The sequence below is a fragment of the Lutjanus erythropterus genome, chromosome 10 (assembly GCF_056507025.1).
Source record: "Lutjanus erythropterus isolate fLutEry1 chromosome 10, fLutEry1.hap2, whole genome shotgun sequence".
NCBI classification, from domain to species: Eukaryota; Metazoa; Chordata; class Actinopteri; order Lutjaniformes; family Lutjanidae; genus Lutjanus; species Lutjanus erythropterus.
Genome location: NC_139326.1, coordinates 14,200,013 through 14,222,039, shown reverse-complemented (window position 1 = coordinate 14,222,039; position 22,027 = coordinate 14,200,013). Strand labels below are relative to the sequence as shown.

Sequence of the window (22,027 nt, the reverse complement as noted above, 5' to 3'; positions counted from 1 at the left end):
GTAAATTCTGGAGATGAAAAATGAAGCCAACACCATGTGAAAAAAAAAAAAAACTGCAGTTCTTTGAATGACAACTTGAGGCTGGCTTCAAAAGAGAGTCAAGCTTGACCCCCACATTAAAATGCCCAACATTACATCAGAAATAAACATGTTTACAGCCTGTTACAAAATAAAAAATAAGCGTTTTTGTCTCTGGCTAACTTTCTCATTAATTAAAATATAGGGGTGAATTTTTATATAATTCCTTCCTTTAAATTATATTCCCAGAACTAAGCACACTCTCTTATTGTCTGTTTTGATGCAGAGCTTGATAAAGAAGCAGAATAAAAATTTTAAACTACTATTAAATACACTTCATTGCCAAACGTAAGTGAAGACTTGAGACCCATATGTCCTTGATGAAAAGCTAATTCCAAAACTATGGGAATTAATGTGCAGCTATAATAACCTCTGTATTCTGGAAAGGCATGAATGAGGTTGGCCACTGATGTGATAAAGTCTGACTGACATTCAGGGTTTCAGTTAATGTTGGATGGGGTTCAGGTCAGGGGTCTGAACAGACCAGTCAAAGTCTTGCACCAAACTCTTTCTTTATGGACTTTGCTTCGTGCATGGAGGAATAAGGGGCCTGCAGAAAGGGACACAAAAGTGCAGGTGTGTACCATCTTCAGAAGATTATGTAACCTTGGCAGAGAAATGCACTGTGCAAGTTCTTTTAGTTTCAGAAAAGTGACTTTCTTTACACTGAAGATGCAACTGGGAAATGATGCCATTACAACTGCTGTATTTCAACCTTGAACACTGGATAAACTATTTTACAAACAGAAGAAGAAGGCAGAGAGAAAATCAGCCCAGATGTAGATGAAAAAATAGGAACAGAGAAAGAAAGATGGCCCCATCATGCACCTGACTCAGGGGATGACCAAGCATTGTCAATCTTTTCTCACCTCTACAAAGCCAAATGACATGTGCTGGGGCCCTGTGCCAGGTGGGCCATGTTACACACATACACACACACAGGCGCACACACGCTCACACACCCCAGACATGCAGACATAAGTGTGGATTGCATGCCCAGACACTCAGGCCAAAGCCCCTTTTAATTAGAGCAAAATTTACACACATTCCCAGCATGCTGTGCTTTACTGTTTAGCTGCCTCACTCACACACACATGCACACATAAACACATTGTACAGAAACAGCTTGCCTTTTTATGTATGTACACACAAACACACATGCACAAAGATTCCTTTGATAAAACTGGATTTCCTAATCAAACTCCCCCTGCGCACTTTCAGATAAAACAACAGCAGGAGAACCCCCACTTCTTCTCCTGCACACACACACACACACACACACACACACACGTATATTCATGCTCCACACACACTAAACACACACCAGAGAGAAGAAGTAGGCGCATTTTGGTGTTCGATACGGTTGACCCAGATCTTGGAGCGTGCACGGCTGAAGATGCAAGGAGGAGGAGAGGGTGTGTGTGTGTGTGTGTGAGGGGGGAAGGGGTTTATGCAGGAGGGGTGGGGTGGCTGCGGCGGTGGTGGGGTATCTGTGTGTTATGCATGTGTGAGTGAATAAGATGATGAGGGAGTGAAAGGGCGGTGGGTGTGGGCCGCTGGCTGCTCACAGAATTTTTTTTTTTTTTTTTTGCCCGAAGAGTCTAATTTGAAAAGCAGCAGGGGGCTGATGGGTAAAAGACAGACAGACCTCAGCAAAGGTCAGAGCAAGCCAAATATAAACAGAGAGATTGAGAGAGGTAGAGAAGCCAATAAATACAGAAATGATAAAATTACACGAGATGACAAGGGGCTTTCTGTCTACCAGCCAAGTGAAGCTGTTGTATTTGTAAACTCATTACATCGATGCTTAAGAGGGACTGAAAGGATGTGTTTTGTTTGTTTTGTGCTGCTTTTAATTTGAGACAAACCCAATTTCTTGCGTGTTAACTTGGCAGCTAACTAAGAATCTGTTTTAAAGCTGGGATAGCCAATTTATTTTTTGCGTTATTGGGAAAAAGTTCCATAATACTCTCTGCTTAAGAGAAAGCTTCAGATTAGAAAGAAAACACACAGTAAATAGAAATGAACATTTATTGATGTTTAATGCTTTGTGGGATGTTAGCATCCAGTTACACCATGGGAAGCATCTTGACATGTGTGTACTCATGTTTGTCACTTTTCCACCGTAAATGTGAATGTAGTTGTCATGGCACAGGCTCAGGTGGCACTGGAGAAATAATTTGTTGTCACACATGGGAATTGATTAACATTTGTGCCTTGTGGGTGCACCAGCAACATACAGGCCACACTGCACTGATTGCCCTCAGTCGCCAACATTTTAGAAAGGATGTGGGTCTAACTGGACTCAACTCAACTAAACATTAGTGAAAAGTTTTAAATTACTTAGGTTTCGTTAATAACTTCCATTTTGTGAGTTATGTCAGATCCATCAAATGACATACATAATGTACTTAAACTTTAACCTAACCAGACTGTGAAAATTTTACAATGTTAACCATGTGTTTAATGTCACGTAGCTTACAACATCACCTATCAAATATGTCATTTTGTGAGTCATTGGTGATCAACCTTGTGCAGAAGTGATGCATCATAATGTTTCTCAGAGACACAAGTGCAAAAGCTTTATTTCATTGCCACAGATGTGGACCGATAGTCAGTTACAATAAAATTATTTGGCTTTGTAAACTTGATTTTGCTGCTCAACAAATCAATCAAATCAACAATATAAGAAATTTCAACAAGTGCACAAAGAGAGGATATCATCCCACTGACAGGAGCATGAACACTTCTATGCATTAATTTGGAGGGTTTGTTGGTTCATAAATACCTCTGTGTTCCTGTATATTGTACCATGTATTCCACGTGTGCACATGGTATTGTTATTAATGCCCATGCATGCTCTGGCAGCACAAACAAACTTCTGAGCAGTAGAGAGAGAGCAAGAGGCTCTTGTTGGGACTTACTTGGGCACTTCTGTTTTTGCCCTCTGTCTGTTTCTTCCTGTATTCTTCTCTACTCTGAATGTCTCTCAGGAACAGATCAAATCTTCCACTCATGTGGATAACTGAGCATATCTCTCCTCAGGCCCAGTGCCTGGTGCAGAGTGCCTCGAAGTCCTCGCACAGATAGATAGATAGAGTGCCTGCAAGAGGTGAAACTCCTTGACATCAATAGAGACAGGAGACTTGTTTTCACTCTCTCGTCCACTCATCTCATATTTCTTTCATCTTATCTATGAACTCTGAAAGACCTGGCAGCAGATAGGAAGCTTTGTTGGGCTTAAAAAGGATTTTGTAGCATATTGTGATGGGAAGAGGAGAAAGGTGAACTTGTAGGATCTCTTGAGTATCTTTTCTGTATTCATATGTCGTCAAATATCATGAACCACTGTCCACATTCTCCCTGTTCATTGTCCTCCATCTTTTCTGTGCGATAACCGAGGAACACAAGACGAACGCCGGCGGTCGGCCTGATCTGGAAGCATGACCGATTCCCGTCTTTCTTAGATGGCTTCATCTATTTTGATTATAGACCCCCCTCCGAGTGTTGGCCATCTCCTCTCCAAGCGGGTAATGGGAACAGGATGGGAAATAGGACCAGCCTGGTTACATTTCAGTTTTTATTCTGAGAGGTAATCATCTCCGCGGCTGTGGTGCATGTGTGCTATAATCAACGAGCACGATTGGTGGAGCAGAGGCGAGGCACAAGAAGGTATATGAAGACAAACAGAAAGCCAAGAAAGTGTGGCGGAGGTGGAAGTTTGGAGGTAAAGAGAGACAAATGGCCAAGGAAATGGAGTTGAGACCCGGCGAATAAAGGAAGAGGACGGAGAGCAGAGTGTGAAAGAGAGATTGATGAGGGGGCAATGAATGGAAGAAGAAAGAAAGGAAGGAGGACAGAGAGAGTTTTATCTGACTCTCACAGCTTTGGTGATATGACAGGCTTGGCAATCCAAAGCGTTTCACCATGCCACCCCCTACCAGGGACAATCTTCCTTGCTGCTTCACACACACACCCTCCTGCAGAGCATATACACACACACACACACCAGCAGTACCTCAGCCCCATCCTGCCTCCCAACCACCCATCTCCTCCCTCCCTGCCACCCTCCGTCTCTCTGTACAGGATAATCCTTCCCCCACCCCACAAATACCATCGCTCAGTAAAAAGATATTTCCAAGGGCCTGGATTGCGGGCAGTCGCACGCTGCGTGCTGGCACAAAAGGCAAAGGCACTGCACACATGCAGATGAGACGAGATACACACATACACACACCAAAACTTATAAGACATGGATGCTCTCCCAATACGCAGATGACAGCATCTGCCTTTCACAGATAATTACACTCCACCCTTTTCTTTTTTTTTCTCTCTTTTCCAGCCTGGAAGGATTCTTGTGTTTGTCAATATGGAGAATTCACGCATCATTGGCGATCCTGGCATTGTTGTTGTTGTTGTTGTTTGTTCTCCCTATCCATGCTGGCTAATGGGAATCACAAGAAGCGATGAGCGAGAAAGACAAGTACTCGCAGTGACTCATTTGAGCCTCATTGAGCAGGGCTTAGAGGCTAACTTAGAGCTCATATGGCGCAGATAAAAAGAGCCCCCCAGCCATTTAGTGGCGCTAATGAAGTCAGCCATTTTGTTTTGATTTTGTGTCATTTACACCAAAACGGCCAAAGCATGAAGCATGTCTGTACGGACAATCAAATCATTTCTAGAGGACCATCCCAAATGCAATTTAAAAAAAATGCTGCACATAGTGATAAAACAGTAGAAAATAAATAGATATAATCAGTAAAATGAGACACACATACCAACATTGACAAAAAACTTTAAACTTTAAAGAAATTTCTCTAAGTTGTTTTTTTTTTTTTTCAAAATTCGGTTGTTTTTATTGTTAAAGAAATGCATGTGTATGGATGAGAGCAGACCATACAGGTACTTCGCTCCAGCACCGTATCCCCACCCCTTCGTGGGTGAAAACAACCACTCTGATTTGACTGGTGGTACATTCAAAGTCTGAGATCTTTGCCAGTTTAAACACATGAAATAAAGCCGTGCTTTTTAGCTATTAGTCTGCCTCCATCAAAGTGGATGAATCTGACATACAGCTTTCTTACTAAATCTTCAGGTGTATTTCAGAAACATGTCACTTTTTATGTTGTTAAGACACTGTATTTTGCTGTTTTGGTCATTTGTCTTTGCTATAAACTAATTACATTTGGGGCGAAGCAGAGTCGCTGTCTCTATTATGATAACTGTTTAATAAAGCGACTGTTTACTAAGAGCTCAGAGAAAACAGGTCAGTTTTAGCTCCACTTCCCACATTACTTTATGTCGTTCACGAGGTTGATATTAGGAGGTAGGTCAGCTCAATCTATGTGAATTATTTACGTTTAAAATATCCTCTGCTCCCAGCATTTTTTCAAGTGGACAGACTGTAAAACCAGACTTCATTCAATATTATACATATATTATTATAAATATATATGAAAAGAGTGAATTAATACTGATATCAATTCAATACCTGAACTTTGCATATCACCGTTACCAAGTACTGATCCAATAGAAGTGAATTATTTGGGTTTTTTTCTATCACAGCTGTATACTACTAAGCCCTGTATGATGTGATATGATCACTATCATGTTTTACGGTTTGGCTCAGGTTAAACATGAACAGTATGAAAGCCATAGAACGTGACTTTGCCATCCAGGGAAAGAATTGCTTAAGAGAAGCTGCTGGGAAGTACCAGGGTCCCATTTTGGAGTTAATAAATTACATGGTTTTGGATCGGTGAATAGATGGATGTTTGCTGATACAGACGCCAGCAGTATCAACCCTAGAATGAGGATGGGACACTTTTCATATGTAGACGAAGCATTTCTGAATCCAATCCTGTCTCATTTCCAGTCTGTCAAGATTAAAAGTTCATTGACACAAAAATATTTGAGGGCAGAAACCTGCGCACTTGTGTTTTATTTATGAGCAGCTGAGAGGCTCCTGCAGGGCATCCCCATTAGCACAGTGCCGGGGTTTGTTAGTGGAACTGCACAAACAGCGACAGAGTCAAACGCCTCGTGAAGAAAGAGCCAGGAACAGGCTGAGGAAACAGAGAACAAAGGTGAGGGTTGAAGAGGACAAGAAAAGGTGAGAGGGAGGGTAAAGGAGGTGCAGGAGAGAGGGGCGGGTCATGAGGTGAGGTGGAAGCGAAGCGACTTGACAGCAGGGGAATATTCCAGCTTACAGAGGAGTCACAAGGGACTCACGCAACCACTTAACAAAAGGCATGTGTCTCGCTGTGCAACACGCACATCTACACAGACAGACACACACACACATACACACAGACAACCCAAAAGCCCCCTCTCTGTCTCTGCTGCTCTCTCTCTCACACACACACACACACACACACACACACACACACACACACACACACCTAAACTGCTCACACTCCACACTGTGATTGGCATCAGCCCACAGTTTGACACTTTACATCAAAGTGATGACTGCAGGTATTCTGGCATTCTCTGTTCTCACTGCCAGCAGCTAATATACATCAGGAAGAATTCATATGGAGACTCATCGTGGTAAAAAATGTTTTGGGTCTGTAATCGACTGATATTAGATTATAGGGCCGTGTATGTGAAAGAACCTGGCATTACAATATGTATCATGATAAAGGGGTTATGATTCAATATATGATGGTATACTGAGATACAGTAAGCAGGGTAATAAGCTATCTATAAATTTAAAGTATAAACAGTATTAAAAAATGCCACCATATGCACACAATCTGAGTTAAAAATAACTTTTTATATAATGAGATCAGTGAAGATGGACAACAACACTGCTATTGAGTGATTTAAACGCAACACAAAACGAACTTCTGCCACAAATCTTTGTATGTATCACAGCATTATAATACAGTATCACAAAACAGAATATTACAATAGTCAAGTGGATTTTTTGCACCCCTGTTAGCTTTGATATATAAGTATCGGCGTTGGCCAACAAGTAACAAGATTACTAGGTGTGAGATTATTCAGAAACGTTTTATGTGCATTTTCATAAGTGCAGTGGAAACCCCTTGCACCTCTTGTACAGGAAACAAACAAACATGCCTTGAAAAACTGTGAAACTGTGAAACACATTTTCAGTAATGCGATTTCTATGGCACTGAATTGCTCTGAAGGAAACAAAGAGCTGGCGTAACACAACACAGCCTGTAGTTTGATCGTGTACTGACTGATGGGACACTGCAGGAACCAAAAAAATCTTCTTCAAACACCACATTAAAACAGAATTGCTGCTAATGCCAACCGTGCAAATTCACAAATCCCGCTAATCTACTGGATCTTAAACCAAACCAGAAACACATCATTCGGTCTGTCAGTGGCTGGAACAAGTCACAGCCTGCACCCAGACAGGGCAGACATGGATTCGTCTGTTTTACAGACTTCAGTTGAAGTTAATGACAGATGGAGCACCTTTAGTCTGAAGAAAACTGACAGCTGCTAACAAGCCACCGAGCTACATATGGAACTTTAGTTGAGCACTTCTGCCCTGATCGTTCAAAGGGTAGTCAGGTAATTTTGGTCCTCACACTTGGATCCTCATGAGACCACAGTGAGTGCTGACTATGTGTGGCGAGGTGATGAAGTTATTGCTTATACCGTTCAAATGTTTGGAGTCACCTGCCACTAAAACTTGATTCAGTACAGTCAGGTGCCTGAAAGAACTACCTTTGAATGGTCTCTCATGCTTTCAGGTTGTAGACAGTCCTCTTTACAGATGGATGTTAATTTGAACAAAGGGTTTAGAAAGAATAAGTATTTTTTTTTGGTGGCATGGACAATAAAACGCTGTACAATGGTTCTACTAGACAGACCCCAGGGTTGTAGTCATAATAAGTCTAGAAAAGACTAAAATCACCAGCCACTGGTGAATAAAATTTGAACAGGTTCCTATTTCAGTGCCAAGTGCACAGTAACTAATTAACGGGTGTGCTGCTTAAACAAAGCCTTCCTTAAAACTTTAAAACAGAAATAGAAATAGAAGGTTGGTCACATCACTCTGTGTCACACAATTTCTGGAAATTAGTGTTTTGAGCACAAGACAAGAATAGCTCAGATATGCCATCCACACCCCTGCTTGAGACTATTGTTCTCCTGGGTACAACTAGACTGTTGAAAGATTGTTTGGGAAACAACTATAACTCCTGTAGCCACTATTGTGTAGAGTCTTGCTTCTCGGTTAGTAATTTATTCAAGTACATTAACAATACATCTGCAGCTGTACTTTGTCTAAACTTAAATAACTATGTAGTTTCAACTTTTTGACACTAGAGAGACAATGTTTTCCGAAGGATGGCAATATCAGCCATTTTGGCTTGATAAGTATTTGAGGAATTGCCATGAAATTTTCCGAAAATCCCTTAAAACCAATATTTTGGTTTATGACCAAATGCCTGCAAAATTACTGACACTCCCATCAGCATCAGCTGTTTTTTGTGTTTAATGCTAATCAACAAAGGTTAGCATATTAAAATGCAAAACTAGGATGGTGAACATAATAATAATTTTACCTGCTTATCATCAGCATGTTAGCATGGCCGTTGTTAACATCAGCATTTAGGCAATGGGTGATTCAAGGGGAAATGAGAGGGGATGCCCTCATTTTGTCAGCAAAATGACCAAAATGCTCCCCCCCTTAACGTGCCATCCCACCTCTCCATCGACTAGTAGCAGGGAGAGTTCAGGAGCAGAAGAGATGTTTAGTTGACCATGTTTGTCCAGTCTGCCTGACTCATTGATCCTTCATATGACTGAGGTTTGTGACGGTTAGAAACTATGGCCCCGACCGTGGCTCTGAACTGTCCTTTGGCCTACTGTGCTGTGCACTGATGAATTCATAGTTCTGTCCGTGGTGCTGAAGTAGGAGGCTGATATATAATTGTACCTCTTTCTCTCAGTCCTGCCCTGCTGCCTGTTCTGTCTTTCATTTACTGTATAACTATACAGCATGTGGATGAAGCAAACAGGGTTACTTAAAACAACCTGCCTTCTCATCACTAGGAAGCTCCCACTGGACCATTAACAAATTGTCTACTATATTTAGCTCAAAGAGCTGCTGTGCCCTCACAGAGATGCTAGCGTGGCTTTAGTCTGATAAATTTGTCAAATCCAGGTCATTTATCAAAAGACAAATGTCACTGACAGGTTTCTGTTCAGCTTTCATGTCATGTCTGACTGGTAATGCTGCACCTGGGAGGAGAAACAAACTTTAGGTCATCAAGAGCAGCCTCTTAATTCTTAACCATGACTCTGCAGTAAAAAAGGGGATAAAAACAACCTTCAGCTCTTTACGTAATAAAATACAAGAGACTGCCCTTGGAACTGATTAATCTCCCACCTTTATTTGTACTTTAATCTACAATTGAATTCACACACATTTTCTAATATCAGCTATGAAGTTGTTCGTTACAGTGAACAGTCACCACACCCACAACACCTACATCAAACCACACACTGCTTCACACCAAAGCAGCCCTCAATCAGCGAGGGATGGCAAAGGTTACAACATCGATGACGACAATGTCACCAAGCCAGGGGATAGCACAGAAGGTCGGGGGTGCAGCGATGCTCCCTGAAGGTGCAATTAGTGCACCGCAACAGGAACAATGCAAGACAGGGTTCCTCCTCTGAACCAGAACATTGTTACACTAATTAATAAGTCAGTCGCATCAGAGCAGCTTCAGCACAATAACAACAGTAACAATAACAACAGCAACAACAGGAAAAGCAGAGGAACAAGACGCATAGTTTAGTGTTTGGCAAACAACTGTGTACTGAGCTAAAAAAATCTCTAAAAGTTTTAAACACTGTTTAAAGGAACCATTTTATATCTACTAATTAACCTGCCCGAACACTGACAGAATACGATATTTCCAGTGCCGCTCCAGTGGCGTTTAGCAACAAAAAATATTTCAACTCTCAAAGGAAAGTGCCAGTGTTTTCTTTGTCTTTAAAAAAATCTAAGAGCAAGAGAATCTTTCTGCGTCATGCATTGATAAATTAATCATTTAAGTGGCAAACATACCAGCCTCTCCATTTTAAAACAGCTTTAGACGAGAATGCATTGCATAATGTGAAATAGCTAAACACTCTAATGCTACATTCACACAATGTTGGCAATAAAGAATCAAAAACAGGAGAACTTTCCTTTTTTTTCTCTGAGATGTTCATGCATTTTTTATTATAGTAACTAGACAAGAGGTACACAGAGACATTATCTGTGTCTGTATCTGTTGAACCAAAATAATCATGTGTCTGTAGCTGTATTGAGATAGAAGACCAGAAGTGGGTGTGATTTAAACCAGACGTTACATTAAATTGGAAAAAATATTGGTATTTTCTAACCTAATATTCATTGGCAATGCAACTGTTGTGCCACCAAAACATCAAAATAATTCAATACTGGTATATAATTAATTAGGAAATAAATTTCATTCATACTGTATTTTTCATCTCTTTTTTATTTCAGTTTTTAAGTATTTTAAGTTAAGTGTTTTGAATGGTGTTCAGTTCACTCAAACTGTGATATTTGATATCTTGTTATAATTTGTACTGTATGCACATTTTATTTTTTGCTCAGTGTTCAATCAAACATCATCACAATATTTGATAATACACCTAAAACCAGCAGAATGAAATGCAATTTTTTTCAGAATCTTATCACCAATATTATGACTTTTCAGAGCATTTCAAGTTTAAACAGACATGTTTGTGTCATTACCTCGGCTTATAGGAACAGGTGTAGAAACCATGTCTCTCCACTGATGCAATGTGTAAGTCACCTTCTCTGGGGATCCAAAGGTCGAGGTTCAAATCTTCATCTAGAGTGCTGAAGTCGTGCCCTTCCAGTGAACTAACATGGGACATAACTGTGGAAAAAATATGAACTGTTGTCAACGACAAGAGACAAATCAATTTGATCCAATTTGAATTGTGCCACGAATTACACACATGATGTTCAACAATTTAAGAGATCATTTTAAAAGTCAGTTAAATCTGTTTGTTTGAAGAAAAAAATTATTATTATTATTATTATTATTATTATTATTATTATTATTATTATTATTAATTTATTTTTATTTATTTATTTTTTTTATCCTAGTTATAGTGACACAAGCAATGGGTCTTACTTGTTCCTTCTCATGCTGGGTGATAAAAGAGCCAGGAGTCACTGGATAAAACACTTCAGACAATTTTACAAGGGAAAACAATATTAGTAATGATGACGTATATTGTGCAAGACAAGAAATGTAGTTCACACTAAACTAAACTACAACAAACTGCTGTGTTCCTGACTTGTAAAATTGTTTAAACCTGATTGCAGGTCTTGTGTATTATAGTAAAATTAAAATTAGAATTAAGTACTTGTATAAAAATATACTTACAAAAGAATAATAAAAAGTAGTTTTTCTTACATTACTGGGTCATATTTTTTCCCAAATAATATACAACTTTGGAGAGAACAAATATCTGTTTCCATCGTATTCTTTCTGCTTTCCATAATAACTGTAGTCGCGCTATTTAAAGCCCAAAATAGCTACTGTTGTGTTCGTAGCAATTTGTGAACAAGTGAAGCATGATATATACAGCTCCTGTGCACAGCTCCTGCTGTTATTGGACTTTCTTTAGATGTAACTGCAGCAGTGGCGGTTTCTTAGTTCTTTTGACCCAATGAGAGGTTTTGTATCTGTCATAAACTCTAGGGACTGTTTGTAGCCGCTCATAATTACGGTCAGGACAAGAGACATGAACATGGTATAAATTGACCATGAAAACTCTCACCTTTTCTTGTCTGGAATAACTCTCGATCCTTGCTATGGTTTCACCACCTTCTAAGAGTGTAAATTATGGTAGAAAAAGCACAGGTGTAAGTAACGACATTAATGAAGGCTCTGCACCACTGGTCTGTAGCCCTCGTTAATGTCGTCAGCAACACCTGGAACATAGTGAGCCCCGTGTTTAATGAGTTAAAATGTCAGAAAAGGTCCAGACCCTCAGCTGAATGCAGCATGCTCATACACTAACTGTTCTCCTCAGAGTTGAGGACAATCATTATGATAAATGACAAAAACAAGTGCAACTGAGGGAAAGTTTAGGCACTGATTATTTTCATTCACCCAAAGACGCACCCATTACAAACAGAGCCAAGAAAAAATAAACAAAATAACAAGAAAATACATGTAACAACAGGATAAATCAGACACAAATTAAACATAAACTTCAAGATAATGATGCAACGGATAGTAGAATATGAATGCATCTCATTCTCGCCTCCTCCAAGTCACATGTGAGCAACTCTGTCCTCCTCTGGGACTGGATGCAAGAGTCCAGTTTCCACAGCTAAAGGCAGAAAGCTACATCTTAATGAAACAGTTTGACATTTTGGGAAATACACAAAAACCCCATGTTACCACAACATGAAGCTTTCACACTTCAGATTTTGTACCAATTAAACAAACTGGTACTGGTTAACACTGTGACATATCTCCACATATCTTTAGGTGTCACTCTTCATCGCCTGTAGATCATTTTGGTCAGGACCAGCACAGGCTCACATCACTGAGAATCAAAAACTAAAACAAACCTTAAACTTCTGTTTCACACTGGTGTTCTTTAAGAGAGCTGTGGAGCTCTGTGGTGAAGCTGATGAGTTCAGGTCGAACGCACAGGCGTGTACGTGCCGTGCTAAAGGGCAAAGCCTGGTTTATATAAAGAGGAGAGTGTTTCACTATGTACTGTCTCTGAATAAATATAATATAACATTTTGTGGTATTCCCAGAGGAGATGTTGGCTGATCAAGTGTGCTATTTTATACTTAAACTCATTATTACAGCATTTTATTTGCTGAGGGGAGACCTACTGATAGTCAGCAAATGACTTAGGCCCTAAGCTACTAAGGGCCTCATCAAAGCTTCATAAACTTATGTTTATATAAAAAAAAGCTTTATTTTTTACTTCTTCTTTTTTTGTGAATGAATTATGTTTTGTGATATGATTTATTTTGCGATCCTTTGATGGGGTCGGATCCCTAAGTTAGAAACCACTGAACTAAACTACATAACTGTATATAAAACAGTTAAAACTAGCTCCATGTCAAGTAGCTACAACAGTAAAATGCTGCCTACACATTGTTTTATCACTATTATTGATCTATTTAAAGTAATACAATAATGTGCCATGCAAAAGCATTTTTACTGCACAAACAGTACTTTTGATATTGTAAATACATTATGCTGATGATACTTTTTTACTTGAATTGGTACTTTTACTTAAGTAGAGGTTGTGAATACTTTATCCACCACTGGAAACCTAACCAAATACAGATTAAACTCCAGGAGACACATTGCAGCATTGAGACATGCAGGATTCCCTGCAACTTGTCTCTATACTGTAAAAATGGTTCAGCTGAACTCAGAGGGGTGTTAGTGCTCCTTGGGGAGACCCTAAACCTCGTAACAGCATTAATTTTCAATGCATCTTCTCTCTGTCTGCTTTAACATGCAGATGAATATTTTAGTATCTCCTTGCCATAATCACATCACAGCCCCATATTCTGGGCTGAAACCTCCACTGCTTGGACAGGGACTTTGTAAAATGGCATATTAGAGCGCTGAGCCGTCTCAGACATATGGGATCACGAATGAGTTGAGCAAGTATGCGAGCACGGAGCGACTGCTGTATCTATGCAAGATGAAAAGAAAACGCTGTGTGACTACACTCCTCTAATCTGAGCTATGCCGACACTGCATCCTCCCCCGCTCACAGGAAACATTTCACATTTTTATTCTTTTTGTAGGGAAGGTTTGCTGATTTAATTTGGTCGGGACACACAGATTCACAAAAATGCAAAAAATACATTATTTATGTTGCATACCATATTGTCATGAGGTGACATAATTGTATTTGATATAAAACATTGTTTGGACTTATTTGATCCCTTAAAGTTGTTGTTTATACAATTTAAAATATTATATAGAAGTCATTAATTCAATAAAATCATCATCATAATCTGTTGTTCATTCAGTACTATTATTACTAATATGCATAACAGTAATTTCTCTCAGAAGAAGTCAGATTACATCTCTGTTTCCGTGAGGAAAGATATATTTTTAGCTGTTTGATTATTTTGTAGCTCTCTTGGAGAAAAATCATACAAGAATTTAGTGGTATCAACTAATCTTATACATGTATCGTAAATTAACAAGTTCTTCTAACTTGAAGTCTTTTGAAATGATGAGTTGAATATAAATGGAACTCAGTTTTGTTTGTAGGTTCATTGGAGTGACTGAAGAGTTGTTGGTTCAACTTAATATCTTAATCTTTTTGGAGATATTTTCTCAAGTTTGACCTAAAATAATAAATGACAAATAATTATACAGGGTCAAGACTACTTAACAGTCATTTACAGAGCTTCTGTTTTAGGATATGTTAGAAATAATGAGAGGTCATCTTAAATTTAACTCTTTAATTCTTCTTTGTGGTAGTTTCCATCATATTCCATCTAAATCTGCATAGCTTTTGACTTTTTGGTGAAATTGCATTTACATCAAAAACACCCTTTACTGCTTTCTTCACAGTGGTTTGGCTTTTCAAAACTTCAGCCAATCAAAATGTGGGACGCAGGACAAGGTATAAGTAGCAACCGCTACTGAAGGAGCTGATGAGGAGTCTAATGAAATAAACAAATAAGTGACTTTTATAGTTGCAAACAGGATAATATATTCATTTCATTCTTTGATGCTGACGTTTATGGTTTGACTCTGTAGTTTCCTTGTGTTAAAAGTTGTATCTGTTGTAAAATGTGCTAATACATTGCAATAAACTTGTTTAAAAAAACATATAAAAAATCTAAGTTCACCTCTTGGTTTGCATTTCTCTGAATTTTAACAGTCGCTGTTCAGTTACAATTTGATTTATATTAAAGAGAAAGTTATACAAGTTTATCAGCAGCCACATTTATCACTTCTCTATTTTGTATTTCCACTGAAAGGCCTGTATTAAAAGAGAAACTGGCAGAGTGAGACAGCAGAAGTGGACAATAACCATTATTTCTGTCTCGGCTCATAGGTTGTCCAATTGAAGAGCTCCCTCCTGAGGCCCCCTGCTGACTGATAACAAGCACAACTCTGTACAACTCCGGGAGCTTCATGAGTGTGTGCACATAACCTCCACTCCACCTCTGTGTGTGTGTGTGTGTCTGTGTGGCACCATGCTGTGGACAGTGCTGCTAGCGCTGCTGGTGCTTCTGCTGCTGCAGACTCAGCTGTCTGTGTGCTTAAGGGAATTACGCAGCGGGGTCTCCAGCTCCGCTGCCTACTCCTCTTCATCATCCTCCTCCTCCTCCTCACACAATGCCACCCAGCAGCGGCTGCCCGGAGCTATTATTATTGGGGTGCGGAAAGGCGGCACCAGAGCCCTGCTGGAGATGCTCAACCTGCACCCAGATGTGGAAGTGGCAAAGGCTGAGGTAAAAGACCATCACTGTCACCCAGGAACTTTAAACCCAATTAGATTTACTCAAATGTTATACTTAACTACAACTTTTAGGTGATTTACCTGAATATTTCCATTTTTTCTGTCACTTTATTCTTCTACTTCGCTACATTAGATATTGTTCTTTTTACTCCACTACATTTACTTTACAGCTGTAAGCTTAAGAACACATTATTAACTCGGGGTGGCCAATCAGATTACAGGGGAGGCCAGTAGACATTCGCCCCTATAGAAACGCCCCTGCTAACGAGCCCTCAGATGGGATCCTTTGGAGGAACCAGCAGTATTAAAACTAGCTCCACCACGTGCAGCTGTGACAGTAAAATACTGGTTGCAGATTGAGGCATCACCATGAACAATTTAATGATGTAGTATATAAAGAAAATGTCAGTGAGAGAGAACACTTTATTGGAGTACTTTTACTGCTGACACTTTAACTACATGAAGCTGATGACAACTGTGCTTTTACTGAAGTAGGACCTTTACTGGTGGTGGAGTGTTTTAAGATACATAGAATCCGTTCAAACAATAAAATATCTGCATCTGTATTCAGATAGAAGATTTGAAGTGAGTGTGGCTCATACTACAAGTCACATTAATTTGAGCAAATGTTTTATTTTCTAACCAAATATTCAGTTGTTGGTCTTCAAAGTAACATAGTGATATGACACTGGCATACAAACATATAATTAATAATAAAGTTTTATGAACTGTTTCAACCCCCACCACTCCTGGACTAGCTTGGATTTGGACTCTGACCAGTTCAGTAGAACCAGAAAGATGAAGTGTTATAAATTAAAACAGTCTTTTAATTTTTTTTTCACTGAGCTCTTCTTGTACGTCATTTTGATGCAGCATAGATTGCAGCGGTTTGAAAGAAATCGAGCAGGGGTTTTGTCTCACTGAATAATAATGACCTACTTCAGGTAGAAAAAATAAGTTTCCTTGTATTATGTGTGCTTTCCCAAACTTATTTGATTTCAAGTGCATCACCAGTACCAATACCATTCTTGGTATTTGTCTGAATATGACCACTGACAACACAGATTAGACTCACTCATGATCCAGAGATGTGAAGTAATAAATGCAGTCAAATGCTGTACTTAAAGATATAATCTGTAATCCAAATGTGAGACAGCTGCAAAAGATTGGTTTGGTCGACCAAATCCACAAAAACGACCACTTTTAGTGGACAGATGTACACGGCTAGCAATTGCCTATAAGATTACATCAGTATCAGCGGCTGAATTTCAAAAATTGTTGTCCATATTTGTCACTTAGACACAAAAACCTGGGAAAACAGCGTGTAGAAAAAATATCAGTTACCCTTCAATCAGGGTACTGATATAGTGTTGCTAACCTTCTATTTACCCAATAAACCCTGTTGATCTCTACCTGCTACAAAGAACAGCAGTTTGCTTAGTGTACATAAAGCCTCAGCAGTGTTTTGTCAAGCTGCTGTAACTGTAGTTTTAAATGTATTTTAATAAATATATCAAGTTTAACCTGTAAAAATGTTAAGGTGAATTTCTGTCCCACTCTTGGTGAACTTTTCTCCTGCAATCATTATCAATGCAGAGAGGCGTAGATAAAAGAGAACAAAGTCAGCTCAGTCTATACTGAACACTGTATGGTTGGCAATGATTATGAATGATGACAGGCCCGTCCCAAGGAAGCTGCACAGAGAGAAATCTTAACCAGGGTAGTTTGAGGTAAAGACTGCAAAGTCGGAAAGCTGCCGCGAAGGAATAGATTGGTTTGGACAAGATGGAGACAAAATGAAAAGAGCTCAGTGTCTTTTAAATGCCGAAAGCTTTACAGATTAATTTCTCATTCCTGCACATTTTTTCAGTACTATTAAAGAAAGATCTTCAAGAAGTAAAATTTTATGGATCTCATGTGATGCTCTCACTGTAAAAGATCATACAGAAATTTAATGGATCCAAGTCTTTTCTTTATTTTCTACTTATTCAAGTTATTTAAACTTAAAATTTCAAGTATTTATTATCAGAACCGCTCAGGTTCTGATAATAATTAAACACGAGTTCTTCTGAATTAAGTTTCTAAAGAAACAGGATATTAGCAGTTCCCAGCATGCATTGTCTGAAAAAAAAAAATTGTGTGAAATGAAGAACTGACTTTTCAAACTGAGAAATTGTAAAAAGAAGTCAAGTTTGTTTGTGTGCCTGATGAGTTGTTGGTTTAACGTAATATGTTACTGGTTTTGTTTTCTTATGTACAGCTGAACTGATAAATTTATTTTGCTTCAAATGTTTGTTTTAGTTTTTAATCATTACAAAATTACCTCAAATTCAGTGAACTTAAATTTTTAAGGCAGCTGGACACAAACTTTTTTTTAAGGTTAGACAAAAACATTTTTTTCCAGTGTGTGCCTGTCTTCACTAACACTGTTCCACCTTCTGTCTCTCTGTCAGGTCCACTACTTCAACGTGGAGGAGCACTACCGCCGAGGTCTGGCCTGGTACCGAGCCCAGATGCCCTTCACTCTCCCTGGTCAGCTGACGGTGGAGAAGACCCCCGGCTACTTCGCGGCCCCTCAGGTTCCCACACGTATCTGGGACATGAACCCCGCCATGCGCTTGCTACTCATCGTCCGGGACCCGGCCGAGAGGCTGGTCTCCGACTATACCCAGGTCCTCCACAATCGCCTGACCCGCCACAAGCCCTACCAGCCGCTGGAGGAGCTCCTGATCCACAAGGGCCACATTGACCCCGGGTACAAGGCACTGCAGAGGAGCCTGTACTACCAACATCTGGCCCGCTGGCTGGAGGTCTTCCCTCGGGAGCAGATCCACGTGGTGGATGGCGATGCCCTCATTCGGGATCCCTTCCCCGAGCTGAGAAAGGCTGAGAGGTTCCTGGACCTGCCGCCCAGGATAAGCCCCAACAACTTCTACTACAACACCACCAAAGGCTTCTACTGCCTCCTGTCTGCCGGACACGATAAATGCCTGGACGAGTCTAAAGGCAGGCCGCACGCGCCGCTGAGCGCCCAGGCCTTTAAGAAGCTTTGTCGCTACTTCAGAAAGCCCAACAAGTTGTTCTTTGAAATGGTGGGGAGGTCGTTTTCCTGGTGCTGATCCAGCAGCGAATAGCAACCGTGGACAATGTCAACACATTCAGGGACACAGAGGGAGAAAGAAGACTGTTGTTTGTGTGTTTTTGTAGGTAGACGAGTGGAGAGATTTTAGTTCGTATAACTTCATAAACATCTCTTGTTGTTGATACCTACTCAGGTATAAATGTGGCTGACAGGAGCACCACATACAGTATGTGTGTGAAGACATGTGGACAACTCGGACTGCTTTGATTGAACATGTGGCCACACAAACCTTTACCATGACCATACCGGTGCCTCCTCAGATAGACTCACTTGAAGAAGCTACAACAACTGTGCCATACACACAAGTGTGAACCTGAAACACAGCTAACTGCTCGTTAGTGCTCATTTGTGGGGTGTTAAAAGAAGATGTGCAAACTTTGAAGTGATGTAGAAATAGACAAGTGTGAAAAGATGGCTGAATCAATTAATTGTTGCACTATGAACTCCAATTACATAAAAAAAAACAAAAACAATCGAGATTCAGTGTAGACAATTTGGGAGCACTTAATAATAATCATCATTGATAAATGGTAATAAATTTGTAGTTAATTAAAGTTTTATAAACATCAGTTGCACTTTCATAATGTCTATCCAAATAATGTGCATGAATGGTTTACAAACTATACTGTAAAAAAATTAAAAAGTTGTGAAAACTCATCATTTCAAGGCAACTGCCTTCATTGGATTTCTGAGTTTTGAATCAAACTCAAATTCATTCATTTTGAAACTAACTAAACAAAGTTTTGTGTTTTTGTTGGGCTACATTTTTTTAAGTAAGTTGTCTTAAAATTTAGCATGTTCTCAACTTTTTTGTTTTTACAGTGTAATTATTAACCATTAACAACGTGTTACAAATATCTGGCCCATCTCTCTATATAACCATTTCTTAAGGGTTACAAAATCATTTAGTAACCATAACAAATACTTGATATGGTAGAGATTAAACTGATATTTTACTAATTAAATAAGAATATATTTATGATGGTCCCTTTTCAGCTATGATACAATATAATTTAGAAAAATAAATGTATTTCTAATGATGAAATAACAAATTATAGCAATGCTAGTAATTAGTAAACATAATTAATAATCTTATTGTTTGTTGACATTGAAATAAGTAATAACTTAAGGTTTAATTAACTATCCTATATTTGCCATGTGTTAATGATGGTTATTATAAAAGTGTTACAAACAACAATTTCAAACAGAAACCAACTCATTTCTTTGATTTTTCTCAACAGTTGTAACATGTTTGTGTGTTAGTAAAAATGTTTTACTTGAGGTATTCTTTTTACTTCATTCTTTTGTTATTTTACAAGTCAAACTTTTAGATGTTCATTGAAAATATCAATTTTTAGCTGTTTTGAAAGTAGCCACATTGAAAATTGCTTTTGGTTTCTCTTTAGTTTCAAGGACAATGTGTTACTATTGCTAGTTTTTGTGTGTGTGTTTTTTTAAGAAGTCATTCTAATAAATGTGTTCAGTCTTACAGTCTCCTGCCTGGTACCAGACTGCATTGAACCCAGCTATAAGGTTTAAAAACATCAAATATGAAGACACACAGAGTCACTGACAGGTCTCTACTCTCTTTCAAAGTGTATGAAGATGTTCTCTGTCAGCGTCTATCTAACATGTTCTTTACATCGAGGATCAAAGGACGCCTACGTTCCTTTTCATCATGAAGTTGAGGAATTACCTCCAGTTTCACCACCACCCTGTAACAAATCACACAGCTTTGATACCTGACTTCATTAAAAGTTACAATGGATTACTTAAGTTAATTAAATTCATCTGGTAAGACTAGATCAGACTGAAATGTCATGACATCAGCGCAGAACCTTTAAACCATTGGACTGAAGATAAGTGGGCTGTTTTTAATGCAAACAGTGTTTTACATTTACATGAGTTTTGCTAACCCACAATCCACTAGATGTGCAGTTGAGCACAGCTGCATGGATCAGGTGTTTTTGCCTCTGAAAACAGGTATGAATCTAACTAGGGCTGCAACTAAAGATCATTTCCTTTATTTAGTCATCTGCTTTCTCAATGAAACACAACAGTACGTAGGATTTAAGATGCATTCAGACAGAAGCAGAAGTGATGTGATGTAGAGGATGTGCAAGGGTGTTTAATTGTGCTTTTAACATTAACACTGGGAAAGGTATAAGGTACAGGTCATTATTGCGAAATAAACCTTGACAGGATGATGCAAAACCCTGTTATGATTTGGAGGCACTCTCGGCCAGCATGCCATAAACCGTTTCATCTGATTTCAAGGAGAATCCGATCCAGTGGCTGGCATTAACAATCAATATATAGAAAATAACCTAAATAACTTGCTAATGGTCTTGTTTGCTTTTGTAGTTCATATAGAGTCATCAGTAATAAATTCAGATGGTTTCATTAAAAACTCCTTAAACAATTAATCAGTTCAGTCCAGTTCTAAATCTGACATGATGAAAGGGTGTCCACTGGTTGGGATGACAAGGAGCTCAGTCTTGGAGAGGTTAAGTTGAAGGTGGTGTTCTTTCATCCATGTGGAGATATCTGCAAGGCATGATGAGATCCAAGCAAAGACTGTGGGCTCTGAGTCCAGGTCTGAGATGGGTATCATCATCATAGTGATGGTATGAGAAACCATGGGAGTGAATTCAAGTGGAATACTAATATCAGTATTAAAATAATATTAAGTGAGGTGGTGTATATTGAAAAGAGAAGGGGGCTGAGCACTGACCCTTGAGGACCCCCCGTGAATGAGCTGTGCTGTTCGGACACTTCTCCTGTCCAAGATATCTCCCTCAGAGGTAGAGCGTGAACCAGCGGAGGGCACATCCTGAGATACCAAGCTCAGTGAGTGCAGAGAGGAGGATTTGGCGGTTAACTGTGTCAAACACAACTGACAGATCGAACAGCAGCCGAGCTGAGGACCGACAAGCAGCTCTGGCTGAACAGGGCGATTCTGAGTGCAGTCTCAGTAGATTGACCCTGCTTAAAGCTGGACTGATTCATGTCATACACGTTGTTCTCAGAGACAAATTCAAAGAGTTGGTCAGACTGTGTGCTCAAGTATGTTAGATAGGAAGGGCAGGAGTGAAAGTGGTCTGTAGTTTTTGACCTGTGTTGGGTTTAGAGTAGGTTTTTTGAGGAGCATGGTCACCTGAGCTTGCTTAAATACAACACACACGAACACACCTGTTACAAGTGAGGAGTTTGATGATGTGTGTGACCGCAAGGTTACCGGCCCTATACCATCCAACCTTCTACAAACCATCTCCTGATACAATCGGGTCCGGT

At 39.4% G+C, this 22,027-nt stretch overlaps 1 protein-coding gene across 1 annotated transcript in view; it reads left to right on the top strand.

Moving 5' to 3' along the window:
- Nucleotides 1–20,227, top strand: part of hs3st1l2 (heparan sulfate (glucosamine) 3-O-sulfotransferase 1-like 2) — a 35,928-nt gene extending 15,701 nt beyond the window's left edge. Inside the window, exons 2-3 of the mRNA XM_084728290.1 lie at nucleotides 15,184–15,583; nucleotides 18,045–20,227. Coding sequence (XP_084584416.1) covers nucleotides 15,326–15,583; nucleotides 18,045–18,710 — 924 coding nt within the window. The 5' untranslated portion in view covers nucleotides 15,184–15,325 and the 3' untranslated portion in view covers nucleotides 18,711–20,227. The remainder of the gene's footprint in view (nucleotides 1–15,183; nucleotides 15,584–18,044) is intronic.
- The last annotated feature ends 1,800 nt before the right edge of the window (nucleotides 20,228–22,027 follow it).